The sequence below is a fragment of the Macaca thibetana genome, chromosome 20 (genome assembly GCF_024542745.1).
Source record: "Macaca thibetana thibetana isolate TM-01 chromosome 20, ASM2454274v1, whole genome shotgun sequence".
Taxonomy (NCBI): domain Eukaryota; kingdom Metazoa; phylum Chordata; class Mammalia; order Primates; family Cercopithecidae; genus Macaca; species Macaca thibetana.
Genome location: NC_065597.1, coordinates 38,139,684 through 38,156,086, shown reverse-complemented (window position 1 = coordinate 38,156,086; position 16,403 = coordinate 38,139,684). Strand labels below are relative to the sequence as shown.

At 38.5% G+C, this 16,403-nt stretch overlaps 1 protein-coding gene across 1 annotated transcript in view; it reads left to right on the top strand.

Annotated features, from left to right (window-relative positions):
- FTO (FTO alpha-ketoglutarate dependent dioxygenase) overlaps positions 1-16,403 on the top strand; it is a 674,514-nt gene that overhangs the window by 388,032 nt on the left and 270,079 nt on the right. Inside the window, exon 5 of the mRNA XM_050774894.1 lies at positions 15,245-15,388. Within this exon, the coding sequence (XP_050630851.1) occupies positions 15,245-15,388 (144 nt within the window). The remainder of the gene's footprint in view (positions 1-15,244; positions 15,389-16,403) is intronic.

Below are 16,403 nucleotides of genomic sequence, written 5' to 3'. Positions count from 1 at the left end.
CTACTATGTGCCACATGCTGTTATAAGCATTTTACATGCATTAACTCATTTTATCTTCCCAACAATTCAAAGAACAAAATAGTAATGAAGTACTATTGCTATCCTCATTTTACAGATGAGGAAACCGAGTCACAGAAGGTTGATTAACTTGTTCATGGTGATGCAGCAAGTAAGTAGCAGAGTTAGGATTTGAGCACAAATATCCAGACTTCAGAATCTGAACACCTAAGGCTATGTGCATTATGAGCAGGTGTTTCTTATCCCAGCAGTGTAGCTGTCTCAGGGATTTTATTTTATTTTTTTACTTTTTAAATTTTTTGAGACAGAGGCTTGCTCTGTCTCCCAGGCCAGAGTGCAGTGGCACAATCTTGGCTCACTGCAACCTCCACCTCCTGGTTCAATGGATTCTCCTGCCTCAGCCTCCCGAGTAACTGGGATGACAGGCACGCACCACTATGCCCAGCTAATTTTTTGTAATTTTAGTAGAGATGGGGTTTCACCATGCTAGCCAGGCTGGTCTTGGACTCCTGACCTCATGATCTGTGCGCCTCGGTCTCCCAGAGTGCTGGGATTACAGGCGTGAGCCACGGCACCCGGCCAGGGACTTGGGTTTTTAAAATGTCCACCTCTGGAAAGGTTAAGGGTATGCTCCATTTGCTTTTTCTTGCACGTCTTGGTGTCTTCCTTTCTCCAGTTTTACTTCTCACCCACATCTGCTGTAGCTTTCTCGCACATACTCTCAGATGATTGGAATGCATCAGATTATCTTATTCGATGAAACACTTTCTGTAGGTGTCTGGCTATGTGTCAGATGGTGTCCAAAGCATGTGGCTCTGGGTCAGATGGTGTACAAAGCATGTGCCTTGAAACTCTGTGGTGGGTGCATGTCTTCTAAGTGACAAGTGATATCTGTTTAATTTTCTGGTCTTATAATCCTTGGCAGAATGCCAGAACTATGGTAAAGGTGGACTTGAAGAGAATCATTTGGTTTAAAACCTTGGTTGAGGTTGAGAAGGGCTTAAGGAGGTCCACAGAGAGTGGACACTTCAGAGAATTGTATTTTTTTCTGTGTCCTTGAACTTGTTTGTCTAGACAGTATGGGAACTCCAAAGGTAAATCAATGGCTTTCTCACTTAGAGGTAATAGGTGAGGTTAGGGGGGCTCTTTTGATTGTAATTATGAAATGATGAAACATTAGATCTGAAAGAGACTTTTGAAATCACTTGATTCTAGCCTCTCATTTTACAAATGAAAACACTGAGAAGGGAAGTGGCTTGGCCAAGGTCACATTGTTACTTAGTGACAAGAGCAGGGATTTAAGTTGGAAAGTGTTCCTTGCCACTGGAGAGGTTCACGTAAAATGCATTGGGAATTCAGATACAGAAGTGATTGCTTCCTGCTGAAATTAAATTCAATTGAAGCTTAAGATCTTTCAGGACTCTGCTCTCAATACCTTTTCCCAGGGAAATCTTCTTGTAGATTTATAATGAGCCAGTCATCCCTCTTTGGTTTATTTTCATGAGTAGAGGTCATTGAGAAGTAATTTGTATAGGATACGTGTAATTATATACTAAATTCATTGGCTTTCACATGCCGTTCTGGTTAATAGATATCTCCAGTAGGAAGATTGAAATGGTACAAGTTTTAATCAGGAATGGCTTCGGGGAACCATATGTAAATAGGCAGAATATTTGACTTTCCTATTCCAGCTTTGCTGGCAATTGCTTGTTACTCCTAGCTATAAAAAATGAACTTTAGTGGGGAAGGCATTAAAAACCCAGTGTTTAATATGGTCCAGCACCTTGTTCTTTGACTGGAACACCTTCAGAACTATGACTTAGATCAACAGTAACTATTGGCTACCATTTTTGTTTCTTTGTTTGGAAGGAAACATTCTCGGTGAAATTGTCTTTCTAGAAAAGCAATTCTTAAGATTTTAAATTAGTGCCAAGTATTGCGTATTCTTGACATTATTTTCCAGGCCTCCCATAAAAAGCCAGGAAGGTAGCTGGGTGCGGAGGCTCACGACTGTAATCTTAGCACTTTGGGAGGCCGAGGCGGGTGGATCACGAGGTCAGGAGTTTAAGACCAGCCTGGCCAACGTCGTGAAACCCTGTCTTTACTAGAAATCCAAAAATTAGCTGGGCGTGGTGGTGCGTACCTATAGTCTCTGCTACTCGGGAGGCTGAGGCAGGATAATTGCCTGAACCTGGGAGGCAGAGGTTGCAGTGAGCTGAGATTGCGCCACTGCACTCCAACCTGGGCGACAGAGCAAGATTCCGTCTCAAAAACAAACAAACAAAAACCCAGGAAGGCTCACAAAAGGAAGAAGCTGATCCATGTTTCCTGTTGAGCATGTCATGTGATAGCCTGGAAAGTAGAGACTTCGCAATAATGTTCTTGGAATTCTAGGGTTTCCATTCCTGTCTTTGATTTGGGAAAAATTGCATCCCTTTAAGGATGGAAATTTGTTCCCATAATTCTTGAATCTCTATTTTAACATGCCTTGCTCTCTATTTCTCAGTTCATCACTGAGACCGTGAAAAGCTAGTTTATAATTGCAACTTGGAGTTTTGGAGTATTCATAAAAACGCTGTGATGTTTAATGTTATCTTAGCTTCCCAGCATCCCTGTCTAGAATCTCAAAGCTTATTTGATCTAGCTTTGTTTTATTGTATCATGCTATGCCTTGTCAATGATTTTTGAAATCACTTATACTGCTCAGTAAACCTTGTTTGGTCTTGTAAGTCACATTTTTTGGGGTGACCAGCCAGTTATTTATTCATTTAACAATAAGGTCTCCCATGAAGAACCAAGAAGACTCACAAGAATACCAAAGGGGGGGCAGGGAAACTTATTTGATCTACATTTTTTTTCATGCCTATGCAACTATTTTTTCATTTAACAATAAGCATCTAGTATTTGCTAGACAGTTGTCTAGATGCTGAGCATGTAGCAGTGAACAAGACGGACAAAAATCCCTGCCCGCATCGAGCTCACATTCTAGCAAGGGAAAACAGAAAATAAAAGTAGATTGTGTAACAAGGGTGAGGGATAATCTTACAATTTTAGATAGGAGAGCCAGGCAAGGCCTTGTTTAGGGGGTAACATTTAAGCAGATTGGAAGGAGAGAATGAGCCACTGAGAAATTTCAAGGGGGAGCACATAGGCGGAAAGATAGAACATGATTGGTATGTTTCAGAAGCAACAAGTGTGGATGAAATAGAGTGAGAGAAGAGGAAACGAAATGAAGACAAAGGGACAAGTAAATGGGTGGCGGAAGATAGGGCTTTGTCGTGTTAGAATACAAAGTAGTAGGTTTGGATTTGGAGTGAGATGGGGAGCCTCTGAAGAGTAGAAGAAGGGAAGCAATATGAGAAACAGGAGAACTCACAGAGGCGACCAAAGTAATCCAGACTAGGGATATGATGGTCTAGATTAGAAGAGGCAGGGCAGGGGAGAAATGTGTAAATACTGTCCTGTAACTTTTTACCAACAAAGAGAGTGGCAGTGTTTCAGCACCGGTGAGAAAGGATGACCAGCAGTAATGTCTCCCATTTGTCAAAAGAAGACTAAGCCTATAAGAATGGCTACATTTTCTCCCCTCTGTGAATGGCTTTATTCAGGAATAATTGACATACAATTAGCTATACATATTGAACATTTACAGTTTTATAAGTTTCAACACACTCGTGAAACTATCCCCACTATCAAGATAATGAACATACCCATTATTTCAGAAGTTTCCTTGTGCCCCTTTGCAGTTCCTTTCCTGACAGATCTATTTTCTTTTTTTATTGTTTTTTATTTGTTTGTAGAGACTGGGTCTCAATATCTTTCCCAGGCTGGTCTTGAAATCCTGGCCTGAAGAGATCCTCCTTGCTCAGCCTTCCAAAGTGCTGGAATTACAGGTGTGAGCCACAGATTCAACCTGGATTTGTTTTCTATCACTAGATGAGTTGGCATTTCCTAGAATTTTAAACAGATGGAATTATATATGTGCACTTTTTTTGGTCTGGATTCTTTAACTTAGCATAGTTATTTTGAGATTCATCCATGTTGTTATGTATATCAATAGCTCATTCCCTTTTATCCTTTTTTATTGCAATAAAATATACATAAAATTAAGCATTATAACCATATTAACTGTACAGTTGAGTGGCATTAAGCATCATCCCACACCGAATCTCTGTACCCATTTAAACAATTACTCCCCATTTCTCCTTCCCTCATTTCCTGGTAACCACTGTTCTGCTTTCTGTCTATATTATATTTGACTATTCTAGGTACCTCATTTAAGTGGAATCATACGATATTTGACCTTTTGTGTCTAGATTATTGATATGGTTCGGCTGCGTCCCTGGCCAAATATCAACTTGAATTGTATCTCCCAGAATTCCCACATGTTGTGGGAGGGACCAAGGAGGAAGTGGTTGAATCGTGAGGCTGGTCTTTGCCGAGTTATTCTCTTGATAGTGAATAAGTCTCACAAGATCTGGTGGGTTTATCAGGGATTTCCGCTTTTGCTTCCTTCTCATTTTCTCTTGCTGCTGCCATGTAAGAAGGCCTTTTGCCTCCCACCATGATTCAGAGGCCTCCAAACCATGTGGTACTGTAAGTCCGATTAAACCTCTTTTTATTTCCAGTTTCGGATATGTCTTTATGAGCAGCATGAAAACAAACTCATACAATCATTTTACTTGACATAATGTCCTCAAGATTCATCCATGTTATGGCATGTATCAGAATTTAATTCCTTTTTAAAGATGAATAATATTCCATTGTATGAATATACCACATTTTGTTGATCAAGTCATCCATTGGCTATTCATCATACCCATCTTTTGGCTATGGTGGATAAAGTTGCTGTGAACATTGGTATACAAATATCTGTGTGAGTCTCCGCTTTCAGTACTTTTGTGTATATACTTTTTTTGTGTATATACTTTTGTGTATGTACTTTTGTGTAGGATTGCTGGATCAAATGATAGGACTCTGTTGACATTTTTGAGGAACTGCTATACTGTTTTCTACAGTGACTGAACTGTTTTACTTTCTCGCTGACAATGCGCAAGGGTTCTAATTTCTCCACATCTATGCCAATGCTTACTGTTGCTGTTACTGTTACTGTCCCTGTCTACTGTTCCCTGTTTTTTGATAACAGCCATCCTAATGGGTATGAAGTGGTATTTTCTTGTGGTTTTGATATGCATTTTCCTAATGATTAATGACGTTGAACATCTTTTCATGTTCTTAGCCATTTATATATCTTCTTTGGAGACATGTCTATTCAAGTTGTTTGCCCATTTTTGAATTTGGCTGTTTTTTAGTTGTTGAGTTTTGTGAGTTCCTTATGTATTCTAGATATTAATTCCTTATCAGATATATGACTTGCAAATATTTTCTTCAAGGATAGCTGAACTTTTAATGATATAGTAATGTGATGAGCAAGGGATCACAGAACAGTGGAATAGACTTTACTGTCCATGACATTGATTAGGCACTTAAATTCTGTACTATCGAATGACATCATTCGTATTGGTATTAATTAGCTATGGGACCTTAAGCAAGTTACTTAAATCCTTTGTGACTCAGTTTTCTCGTCTGTAAAATAGTGATCAGAGCTGTATCCACCTCAAGACTGTGAGAATTAAACACCTGTAAAGTGCTAAGAACGTAACAGCAGTAATTAGAACGTAGTGAGCATTCAATACTGTGTTATTTTTAGCTTTTATCAAAATTATTCATATAATTTTTGCAAGTCAAAAATTTCTATAAGGTTTGTTAAGGAAAAAAAATGCAGGAGTTGTTTACACCTTTTCTTCCCATTTTCATTTCCACAGGCAATCATTTCTACTCTTTTCTTTCAGGTAATGTTTTTGGTAGTTGATAACATACTTATATTGTTTTGAACATTATATATTGGCTTCCTGATATGGAAGGTGAAGATTTACTAGCTCTCTTCTTTCTCCCTACCTGCCTACACATGTGCATGCTTCTGATTCCCATTATAGGTTTACTGTAATTTTGATTGTATCACTATTCAGCCTTTATAGTTATTATATACATAAGAATGCCTTCCAGAATCTGTGATCTGTTATCCTTTTCTTTTCAACTTTTTTTCTTGCATTAATAGTAGTCTTGTTTTTTGTGTATTTGTATAGTTTTCTATGTAGTTTTCTACGTAGTTACGACTAATTAAATCCCTTGCTCTCTACCAAATCTCCTCTTCTCAAGAGCTTCAGAACCATCAGATATTCTGTCTGTGTCATTTTCTCGGAGCAATGTCTTCCAGAGTCTTCTTGTCTGCTCTAATCTGGCGTTCTATTCCTGATGCATGGGGATCCCCTTCTGTGATTTCTTCATTGTAATCCAGCAGATTCCTTTACTTCTCTCTTTTGTGGACTCCTCACATTCCTGCATCCTGGCCTCGCTCTTTCCTGACTGTTTTCTTATTTTGGTGGAGCATGTGCTGCAATGGTTTCTTCAGAAAGGATGCTTTGGAGGTAAATTTTTAAGACGTTAAATGTCTTCAATGATCTTTATTCCACCTTGGCATGTGTAGCTTCTTCCAGTATGAAAATCTTGGTAGGAAATAATATTTTTTTTCAGAATCTTAGTGACATTGCATTACTGTCTTTTATCTGACAGAGTTCGTGTTAAGATTTCTGAATTTTTCTTCAGCTTTTATGTTGCTTTTTTTTGTTGGATCTTTTTTTGAATGTTTTACAATTTCACAGTGATATTTTTCACTCATTTTACTCTCACTGTGTAGGGCTTTCAATCAGCCCTTCAATTGTTGGACATTTTCTTGAACTGCTTTGTTAGTTATTTCTTCCTCTCCAGTTTTCTCATCTCTTTGGAATCCGTATGATTTAGTTAACCTTCTGGACTCTTCCTCTAGTTTTCCTGTTTATTCCCTTATTTTCAATCTTTATATTTGTTTTTTAGTTTAATATCTGGGAGATTTTCTTAACTTCCAACTTGTCTATTGATTTTTTTTTTCCTTGATGGAGTTTTGCCCTTGTCACCCAGGCTGGTGTGCAATGGCACTTGGCTCACTGCAACCTCTGCCTCCCAGGTTTTAGTGATTCTCCTGCCGCAGCCTCCTGAGTAGCTGAGATGACAGGTGCAGGCCACCATGCCCAGCAAATTTTTGTAGTTTTAGTAGAGACAAGGTTTCACCGTGTTGGCCAGGCTGGGCTCAAATTCCTGACTTCAGGTGATCTGGCCACCTCAGCCTCCTAAAGTGCTGAGATTACAGGCATGAGCCACTGTGCCTGGCCTGTCTATTGAATTTTCAGTATTGAAATATAACATATATCATAAACATACAGCTTGAAGAATTGCCATAAAGTAAACATATCTGTGTACCTAGCACCCTGGTCAAGAAATGAAACATATCAGTGTCCTAGAAGTGCTCCCTTCCAGTGTCTGGTTCCCCACAACAGTAAACACTCTCCTGACTTCTAAGGCCATAAATCGTTTTATGTGTGTTTGAATTAGACTTGTAAACTTGTAAGCTCCTTAAAGATGTAATTTATGTCTTCATCCTTCTTTGTATCTGCATATAGTGGCAAATGAGTATTTTTTGCCCCAAATCAGTTAAGTATTTGTTGTTCTTGAGGCGTTTGTACTATTCTTACATCGTGGCCACTGTTCAGTAACTCTGTTATTTCTGCAACTGCAGTCTCTGTTTAGTGTTAGGATTCTTTTGATAGCAAATAACAATTACAGACCTAAACAGGCTTAATTTAAAAAGGTAAGGAATTATCTCACTTCATCCTAAGAACAGGGGTCTCACTGACTTCAAGTGGACCTTGTTCCAACAGTAATGATGTGATCAGTTTCAAATTTCTTCCCCTTCCTCTTTTGGCCATTCTAAAGCTCATGGCCCCCAAATGACTGCCCCTAGCTTTTGTGGCCACTCTCTCTTTTTCATGAGCTTTGGGGACGAGAGAAACTGGGTATTGGGTGTGTACTTTGAACTCTGGATCAAGCTTTACCTGAAGCTAGATGAACAAATCATGACCCTCTTTGATTAACCCAGTTCGGTTCTGGTTTCTGTGTTATTTACAATGTAAGAGTTTCCTGTGAGTCTTCACAGCTCTCTTCATACCTTCCTGAGGTTGCCCAAGGAATTGAAACCTCTACTGTTAGAAGCTCTGGTTTGGAGAATATTGTTTGAGAAGTATCTCTGCTTCCTTACCTGATTTTATATTTTACTTCGGATAATACAGTGATTTTGAAGCTTTAGCTAAGGGCCCCCATAGCAGTTTTTCTCTCCTTTTCATACTTTCATGTTTTCTCCCAAGCCCATGAAACATGATGCAATGAGGTTCTCCTCTGTATGTGAATATTTTTATCTTAATTTTTTTCCCCAAATGCTTAATCTGAAAGCTGACAGAGCCAGACATCATGTTGAAGGGCTTTAGATTTTTCTGTAAAGAGTTTTCAATATTTTGCCTGAAATCCTAGAAAACTTGTGATTAATTTTACAATTTATCTGTGTCAAGGGACTACGTTTATCTTGAATTGCTTGTTTCGAGGCATCTGAGAGCAGCTTCTTGTTATAGATTCTGAGCTGGGAATGATCAGTTTTTTGGTTTTTTTTTTCCCCACCCCTTCAGACTTTTCTAAATTCTCCATTTCTTCAGAGCATTCATTGCTCCATGACAGAGAAGGAGTGTGTGCTGTGTCAGCAGCAAACTTGACTCCCTGTTTCTTGCAACCCATCAAGGAAAGCATTTCCAAACTCTGGAACTCTGGCAGGGAGGCTTCTCCTTGGCTAACCTTTCTTTCCTAGTGATGTAGTCCATCAGCTGTGTTTCCTAAATGCTCTCTGGCTTATACAGTACCCATTTGTTACTACGTTGGGAACCTGTCTAGAAAAAGTGTAGTAATTATGCATGAAGAAGCTCGTACCTTCTAGAGAGCTCATTCTGAAAAGAGATCTGACTGGTGAAAAAGGCTAGTGTCTGTCAGTAGCCTCAGTGTAAGTTCTGGATTCTTTCCTATGGTTCATAAACCCATGTCCTGGTCTCCTCCCACCTCTCCAGGCTTTTCTCTTGCAAGTTCATGTCATTCATATGACACTCTTGCAGTCGGGAATTGATTGTGCTCTTATACACACACCATGCCATTTCCCTCCTAGAATGTGTCTTCCCTATGTCCCATTTTCCCCTTTTGCCTTCTGTCTCCCTTCATTCTACAAAATGGGTTTCCCATCCCAGACATGAGAATGTCAAAGATCAGCACTCGACAGATAAGGCATCATTAGACTCCATGGTATCAGCTGGCCATCTACAACTTGTGAGTTTCTCCTACTTCAAGATCTGTGACATGGGTAGAAGGGGACCAGCCTTTTAAAGCTCCTCTAGGTGTGGAGTTAAGGAAACAGAGGAAGTAATCACACGGGTAGGAATCTTTCTTTTTTTTTTTTTGGAGATGGAGTCTTGCTCTGTCACCCAGGCTAGAGTGCAGTGGCACGATCTTGGTTCACTGCAACCTCTGCCTCCCAGGTTCAAGCAATTCTCCTGCTTCAGCCTCCCGAGTAGCTGGGATTACAGGCGTGTGCCCCCACACCCGGCTATTTTTAGTAGAGGCAGGATTTCACCATGTTGGCCAGGCTGGTCTTGAACTCCTGACTTCAGGTGATCCGCCTGCCTCAGCCTCCCAAAGTGCTGGGGTTACAAGTGTGAACCACCGCGCCCAGCTGAGAATCTTTTATATCTTAGCTCTTGGCTAAGGAAATAGAAAATAGAGAATAAGAAATAGGGCTATTTGTAACAAAAAAAATTAGCCAGATGTGGTGGCACACACCTGTAATCCCCACCACATAGGAGGCTGAGGCAGGAGAATCACTTGAACCTGGGAGGCGGAGGTTACAGTGAGCCAAGATCGCGACACTGCACTCCAGCCTGGGTGACAGAGCGAGACTCTAGTCTCAAAAAAAAAAAAAAAAAAAAGAAAAAGAGGCTATTTAAATGTATGGTGATGATGAATATCTACGGAACCTATGAGGGAAGTTCTTGACATACACTATTATGTATGTTATTAAATATGGTACAAAAATTTTTGTGATATATTTTATTCGAGTGTCACCATAGTCTCTACTGTCATACTCTGGCTTCTGTCTTTGTTTCTTATAGAGCAGTGGTTATAATTAGAAATGTAAACAAAATATTTTGTCCTTTATTAAATAGAATTTTTTCTCAAAAACTAGCTGGCATAAAACATTGAATTGGTTAGTTTTGGGGGGAAGTCTTGGACAATTTAAACTTGACTTTTAAACTTAACAGTCTTTTGTATTTTGTCACATCTTCTACTTATTTAACAGTTTGTTTAGTGGGAGCTGGGAGTGCACCAAACACACTGAGGTACTTAAAATCTTTTTAATTTTATTGAGGCTTAAAGGCAAGTAAGAACCTGTTGCCTCTGCTTGTTGCCAAAATAACATGGGGCAAGAGTAATCAGTTACAGTTGCTATAGGTAATTACAAGTTGATTTCATTGAGAAGTAGGAACACTGTATTTAACAATAAAAAGTTTATCAGACATAAAACTTCCCTCTTCCCTACACAGCCCAAGGAGGGGAAAACTCTCACCAAAATATCATTTTAATGAGCAGATTTCAAAAGTGCTGGATTGTTGGGAGACATCGAGAAAGACTAATTGCAATTATTGTCTCTGATTGTCTTTATTGATGCCACATTGAGAAGAGTACCAGGATGAAAGTTAGAAGGGAAAGTAGTCAAGCAAACTGTTACACTATAAAGATTCCCACTTATTAGACTGTCCACACGCAGTGGCATTAAAACTTCCTGAAACTGTTCCTTGTAGTTTGAAAATTATTTCTTTTTGAAGTCATTATAATGGTTTTCTTTTTATTTCTTTTCTTTTCTTTTTTTTTTTTTTTTTTAAGACGGAGTCTTGCTATGTCACCAGGCTGGAGTGCAGTGGTGTGATCTCAGCTCACTGCAACCTCCACCTTCTGGATTCAAGTGATTCTCCTGCCTCAGCCTCCTAAGTAGCTGGGATTACAGGCATCCGCCACCACACTCAACTAATTTTTGTATTTTTAATAGAGATGGGGTTTCACCATGTTGGCCAGGATGGTCTCAATCTCCTAATCTCGTGATCCGCCCGCCTCGGCCTCCCAAAGTCCTGGGATTATAGGTGTGAGCCACCGTGCGGCCCTTTTTATTTCTTTTTAATTTTGTGTGGACTTCAATGGTAGAAGTTATAGTTGATTTGACCAGAAAGGGACATGTGCAAAACCTTCCTAAAATATTTCCTTTTTATTTTCTTGTGCTGTTTGCTATATCTGTCATCATTAGGGCCCCCCTAGAATGAAGCAGCCAAGTCTTGGGTTATCACAAATAAAAAGATAATTTTTATATCATTTTCTTTTGCTAAAGTGATCTGGATATCAATTAATTTAGCATTAATTATTATGTTGTATGCTGTCATTAGTCATGTTACATTGTTAGGTATTAGTCACATTACATCAGAACTATTTTATGCAGCCTCAGCTTCTTTACTAAAATGTGCAGTAGACATCAAATCACAAATATCAAGACTTTTGAACAGGGGTGAGGGCAACTTTTTTTGGTAAAAGGCCAGAAATAAGTAGTTTTGGCTTTGTAGGTCTTACAGTCTGTGTCTTACCTACTCAACCTTGCTGTCTGTGTGAAAGCAGCCATTTATGTAAATGAATGGGCATGACTGTGTTGTGGTTAAACTTTATTTTACAAAAGCAGGTCATGGGACTGATTTGCCTGTGATCTCTGCAACCCAGCTCTTGAGCAAGGGTCACAGACTTTGCTGTGGTTAGGCAGGTACCTCAAATGAGTCAAGTGAAGTGGCTGTGGGGACTGTGACTAGCAAAGGTCACATCCTTGTCTAAAATGGGCAGCTACTTCTTCCCTATAGCCACTTGTGACTGGCTCAGTGATACCAGATCTTGTAATTCAAGGGTAGCTGGGAATTTGGATTTTTAGGCAAAGTCCTTTTATCAGTTGGCAACTCATTTAGATTTGTTAGGGAAATATGGTTCAGGTCAAGCTACACACCTTTGTGAGTTCTTTTCTGGTCCACGAGCTCTAGTTAGCAAATTCTGGTATTTTCAAGTGTAACAGTGTATTATGTGTCAGTAAGAAGTGCCTGTAGAATGTCATCAGACATGGATAGCAAATATCTAGCACTGGTGCTGCCACTCACTAACCCTTGTAGTGCCCATGACAGACATCAGTAATTGATCATAACACTCTTTCCTGCTGAGCTAAGAGCAAGTTTCAGATTTCTTCACTAGGGCTCTAAAAAGCTGCAACCAGCCAATCAGTCATGTCCCCTGATATAAAGGTATTCATCATTCCCATTCTAGAGGTTTCTAAAAAAATGTTTTTTTAATTAACCTAGGAAATGACTTTGGACTTTTATTGTTATTCTTTAAAAAAGAAAAACCCAGTTAAAAGATGCTCTTAATTAAAAAGTACTTGAGAAAACATGTATTAGAATGGCAGGTATGAAAAAAGGTAAGATTCTGTTAATATGGCAGTGTTAGATTTTAGACCAAACTAAGGGGACTAAAGAGTATCCAAAGTAAAATGTGTCCTTAAAAGTCACTTAGCAGCATTCCTTCCTTACAGAGACCATGAACTTGGCTTTCTGATTTGTTCATTTTCAGCATGCCTTGTGCAAATTAATGCAAATGAATAGTTATAAAGGGGAGTTTCTTTTTTTCCTTCCTTTCACTGCCTTTGACCCTTCTGCATGGTTGGTGGTAGAGTACGACATTCAGAATTTAGGTGCCATCTGGGATGCATGTATTTTTTAAATTGTTTATGTGATATGTACATGATACAGCCCAAGGAAAGCATGCTTTATTGGCCATTTTGAAAGCTTTGCATCTTTTTGTCTTCCTGCATTACTTCTTCTTCTACCCTCTGCCAGTCTAAACACTGTTGTCTTTCAGGTTTGACCTTCTGTAAGAGTTCTGCTCTAATTCTGTCATTGAACCTCTGTCTTCTCTAAACTTCTTTAATACTGAGGACTGTACTAGTTTAGCAGCAATGCCATGCTTTCTTATGTCCTTTGGTTTTAAATTTGAGGCATTTTTGTTTTTTTCTTCCAAATTAACATTTTCTTTCCCTGCCATCTAGCACAAGGACTGTGAATGGTGTGATCTAAAAGAACATTTTGTTTAAGCAAGCCACGGTGTTCATTGAATGCCTTCTCTGTGCCAATCACTAGGGCTATAATTGTGGATGAAACAGAAAAACAGACTCTGCCCTGGAAGATCAGAGTCTAGTACAGCAGTTTAAAGTCTGATGGAATTTCAATTTAAAATGTCCCCTTCATGGTAATCAGTGATGCACATTTACAGCTCCACTAAAAGGAAAAGCTCCAGTGGAGCATAGCTCTGTTTCAGTCACTGACATATCCCACATGCCTGGCACAGTGCCCAGTAAATAGTAAGTGCTCAATAAATAATTATTAAATTAACTTTTAAAAGTTTTCATATAGGGTTTTTCCTGCAGGGCTGTGATTATAGGCAAATCATAGCGTGTATACCTTCTACTTTTTTTAGTATGTCTCCCACTCTTGTACCCCAGAAAAATCAGTCTTGAGTATCCTTTCAGAAATGTTGTATTCCAGTCTTGTGTATCCTTCCAGAAGTATTATAAATATTATATTATTATCCTTCCAGAAAAATCAGTCTTGAGTATCCTTCCAGAAATATTATATGTGCTTGATATTTATTTATTTATATTTATTTTGAGACAGAGCCTCACTCTGTTGCCTAGAATTGAGTGCAGTGGTGCAATCACAACTCACTGCAGCTTCGACCTCCCAGGCTCCAGCAATCCTCCTACCTCAACCTCCTGAGTAGCTGGAGCCACAGGCAGGTGCCACCATGGCCCACTAATTTTTTTTTTACTTTTTGTAGAGATAGGGTTTCACCGTGTTGTCCAGGGTGGCCTTGAACTTCTGAGCTCAAGCAATCCTCCTGCCTTGGCCTCCCAAAGTTCTGGGATTACAGGTGTGAGCCACTGCACCCAGCCTGTACTTTGTTTTCAATATGAGTATAGCCTATTTATTTTTTTCTCTGCAAATATATTAGATAGTTCCATGTCTGTATATAGTCATATTATTTTTGGTGACTACGTAGTATTTTATTGTCTGGAGAGATCAAAATTTATTTACCCAGAAACCTACTGATGAACATTTGAGTAATTTCTCATCTTTTGCTCTTACAAGCAATACTACAATAAATATACTTGCTCAACAGTCATTTTACAACCCCTGAAAGTAGGACTTTTTGTATACATTCCTAAAAGTGCAATTTCTATAAGAGTCAAAGAGCTTATGCATTTGTAATTTTGATAGTATTGCCAAATTGTCCTCTACAGAGAGTGTGAGTGTGCCATTTTACTGTACTCTTACTAACACTGTATTGTTTTCAAACTGATGTTTTCTGATTTGATAGGTGAAAGTTTACCTCTTTTTGGCTTTAACATGCATTTCTTTTATGTGAATAAATTGGAACATATTTTTATATGTTTATGAGCTAGTTTTATTTCCTTTTATATACTGTGTCTTTATAACATGCTCAGTTTTTAATTTGTCTATTGGCCTTTATCTTATTGATGTATTGTTGCTCTTTATATATTTAGAAAAACATTCCTTGGCTATTCTTGCTGTTTATATTTCCATGTGTATTATAGAAACAGCTTTTCTAGTTGCTAACCCCACTCATCTAAAAAACGATCCCTTTGGTCTTTTTATTTATATTATGTCAAATTTCTAGATGAATTTAGAAAGTACTGACATTTCTGTGATGTTCAGTCTTACTTCCTAAGAACATAATTTCTCTTTACATCTATTTTTTATTTTTAAAAAGTAAAACAAAATTTTAAAATAGAGATGGGTCTTGATTTGTTGCCCAGGCTGGTCTTGAATGCCCGACTTTAAGCGATCCTACCCCTTGGTCTCCCAAAGTGCTGGGATTATAGGCATGAGCCTCCACACTTGGCCTATTTAAGGTTTCTTGATGAAAAAATTAATGACATGTTAAAAATAAGCTAGAATATCTTTTAAAAAAATATGACATAAAGGGAAGATATATTCCATTTAATATTCGTATTTTATTAAAATGTCAATTCTTTCTAAAATAGCAGTTATAAAATTCAGAAGCTTAGATTAAACATTTCCTTTCTGATCATTTTCTTCTCTTTTGGCAGGCCCTGAAGAGGAAAGTGATGACGACTCTCATTTCGAAGGCAGAGATCCTGATATTTGGCATGTTGGTTTTAAGATCTCATGGGACATAGAGACACCTGGTTTGGCAATACCCCTTCACCAAGGAGACTGCTATTTCATGCTTGGTAATCTTTGGAAAATCAAAATTATATTGAGACTCTAGTGTCTAAATTTAGATTATTGGATATATATTTTGAATATGTCTTATGAAATAAACTTTTGGAGTATTTTATATTAATAGTGAAACTTCTTTATAAGAACATGTAACTAGGTTTTTCTTTTTTGAGATATTGCTAAAAATTTTTTTTTTTTCTTTTTTTTGAGATGGAGCTTCACTCTTGTTGCCCAGGCTGGAGTGCAGTGGTGCAATCTCTGCTCATTGCCATTTCCACCTCCCGGGTTCAAGTGATTCTCCTTCCTCAGCCTCCCAAGTAGCTGGGACTACAGGCACACACCACCACACCCAGTTAACTTTTGTATTTTTAGTAAAGACAGGGTTTCACCACGTTGGCCAACCTGGTCTCGAACTCCTGACCTCAGGTGATCCACCCGCCTTGGTCTCCAAAAGTGCTGGGATTACAGGCGTGAGTCACCATGCCCGGCCCTAAATTTTTAAAAGTTGTTTTTCTTTTTATTCTATGTAGATGCAGAGTTCCTCAAATATGCTAAACAATTTTCTGGATTCTTTATCAAAGGTATTGAATTATCCAAGTCAAATTATAACTTTAAAAAATACTTTCCTGTCTGTATTAGTTTTTAGTAGAGTTTTGTTTTTCTTTTTTTTTTTTTTCCTAGTTTTGAATGTTGTTTCTTCTCAGGAACAGCTGACCTGACAATGGGGCCTTTCTCTCAACTTGTCATTTAGTTCTTTGGGAAGCAATATCTCAGCTGTGGTTAGGCCAGCTGAAGATGTGGAGTTTGTGAGGCTTTGTTTTTTTCTTCTTTGCTGTAAGTTTTTAATTTTATTTTTGGACTTTCTACTTGTTTTCCAATGCACGATGTGTAAACAGTATCCTTTTTTACTCACAAAGCTTCTCGGGGTTTATTCTCTACTTGGCTCTAGTTCCTGATTATTTGGGGTTTATCTCATTCCTGTCTATCTGGAGAAATCTACTCATATGTTGCTTTTGGAGCCAGGAA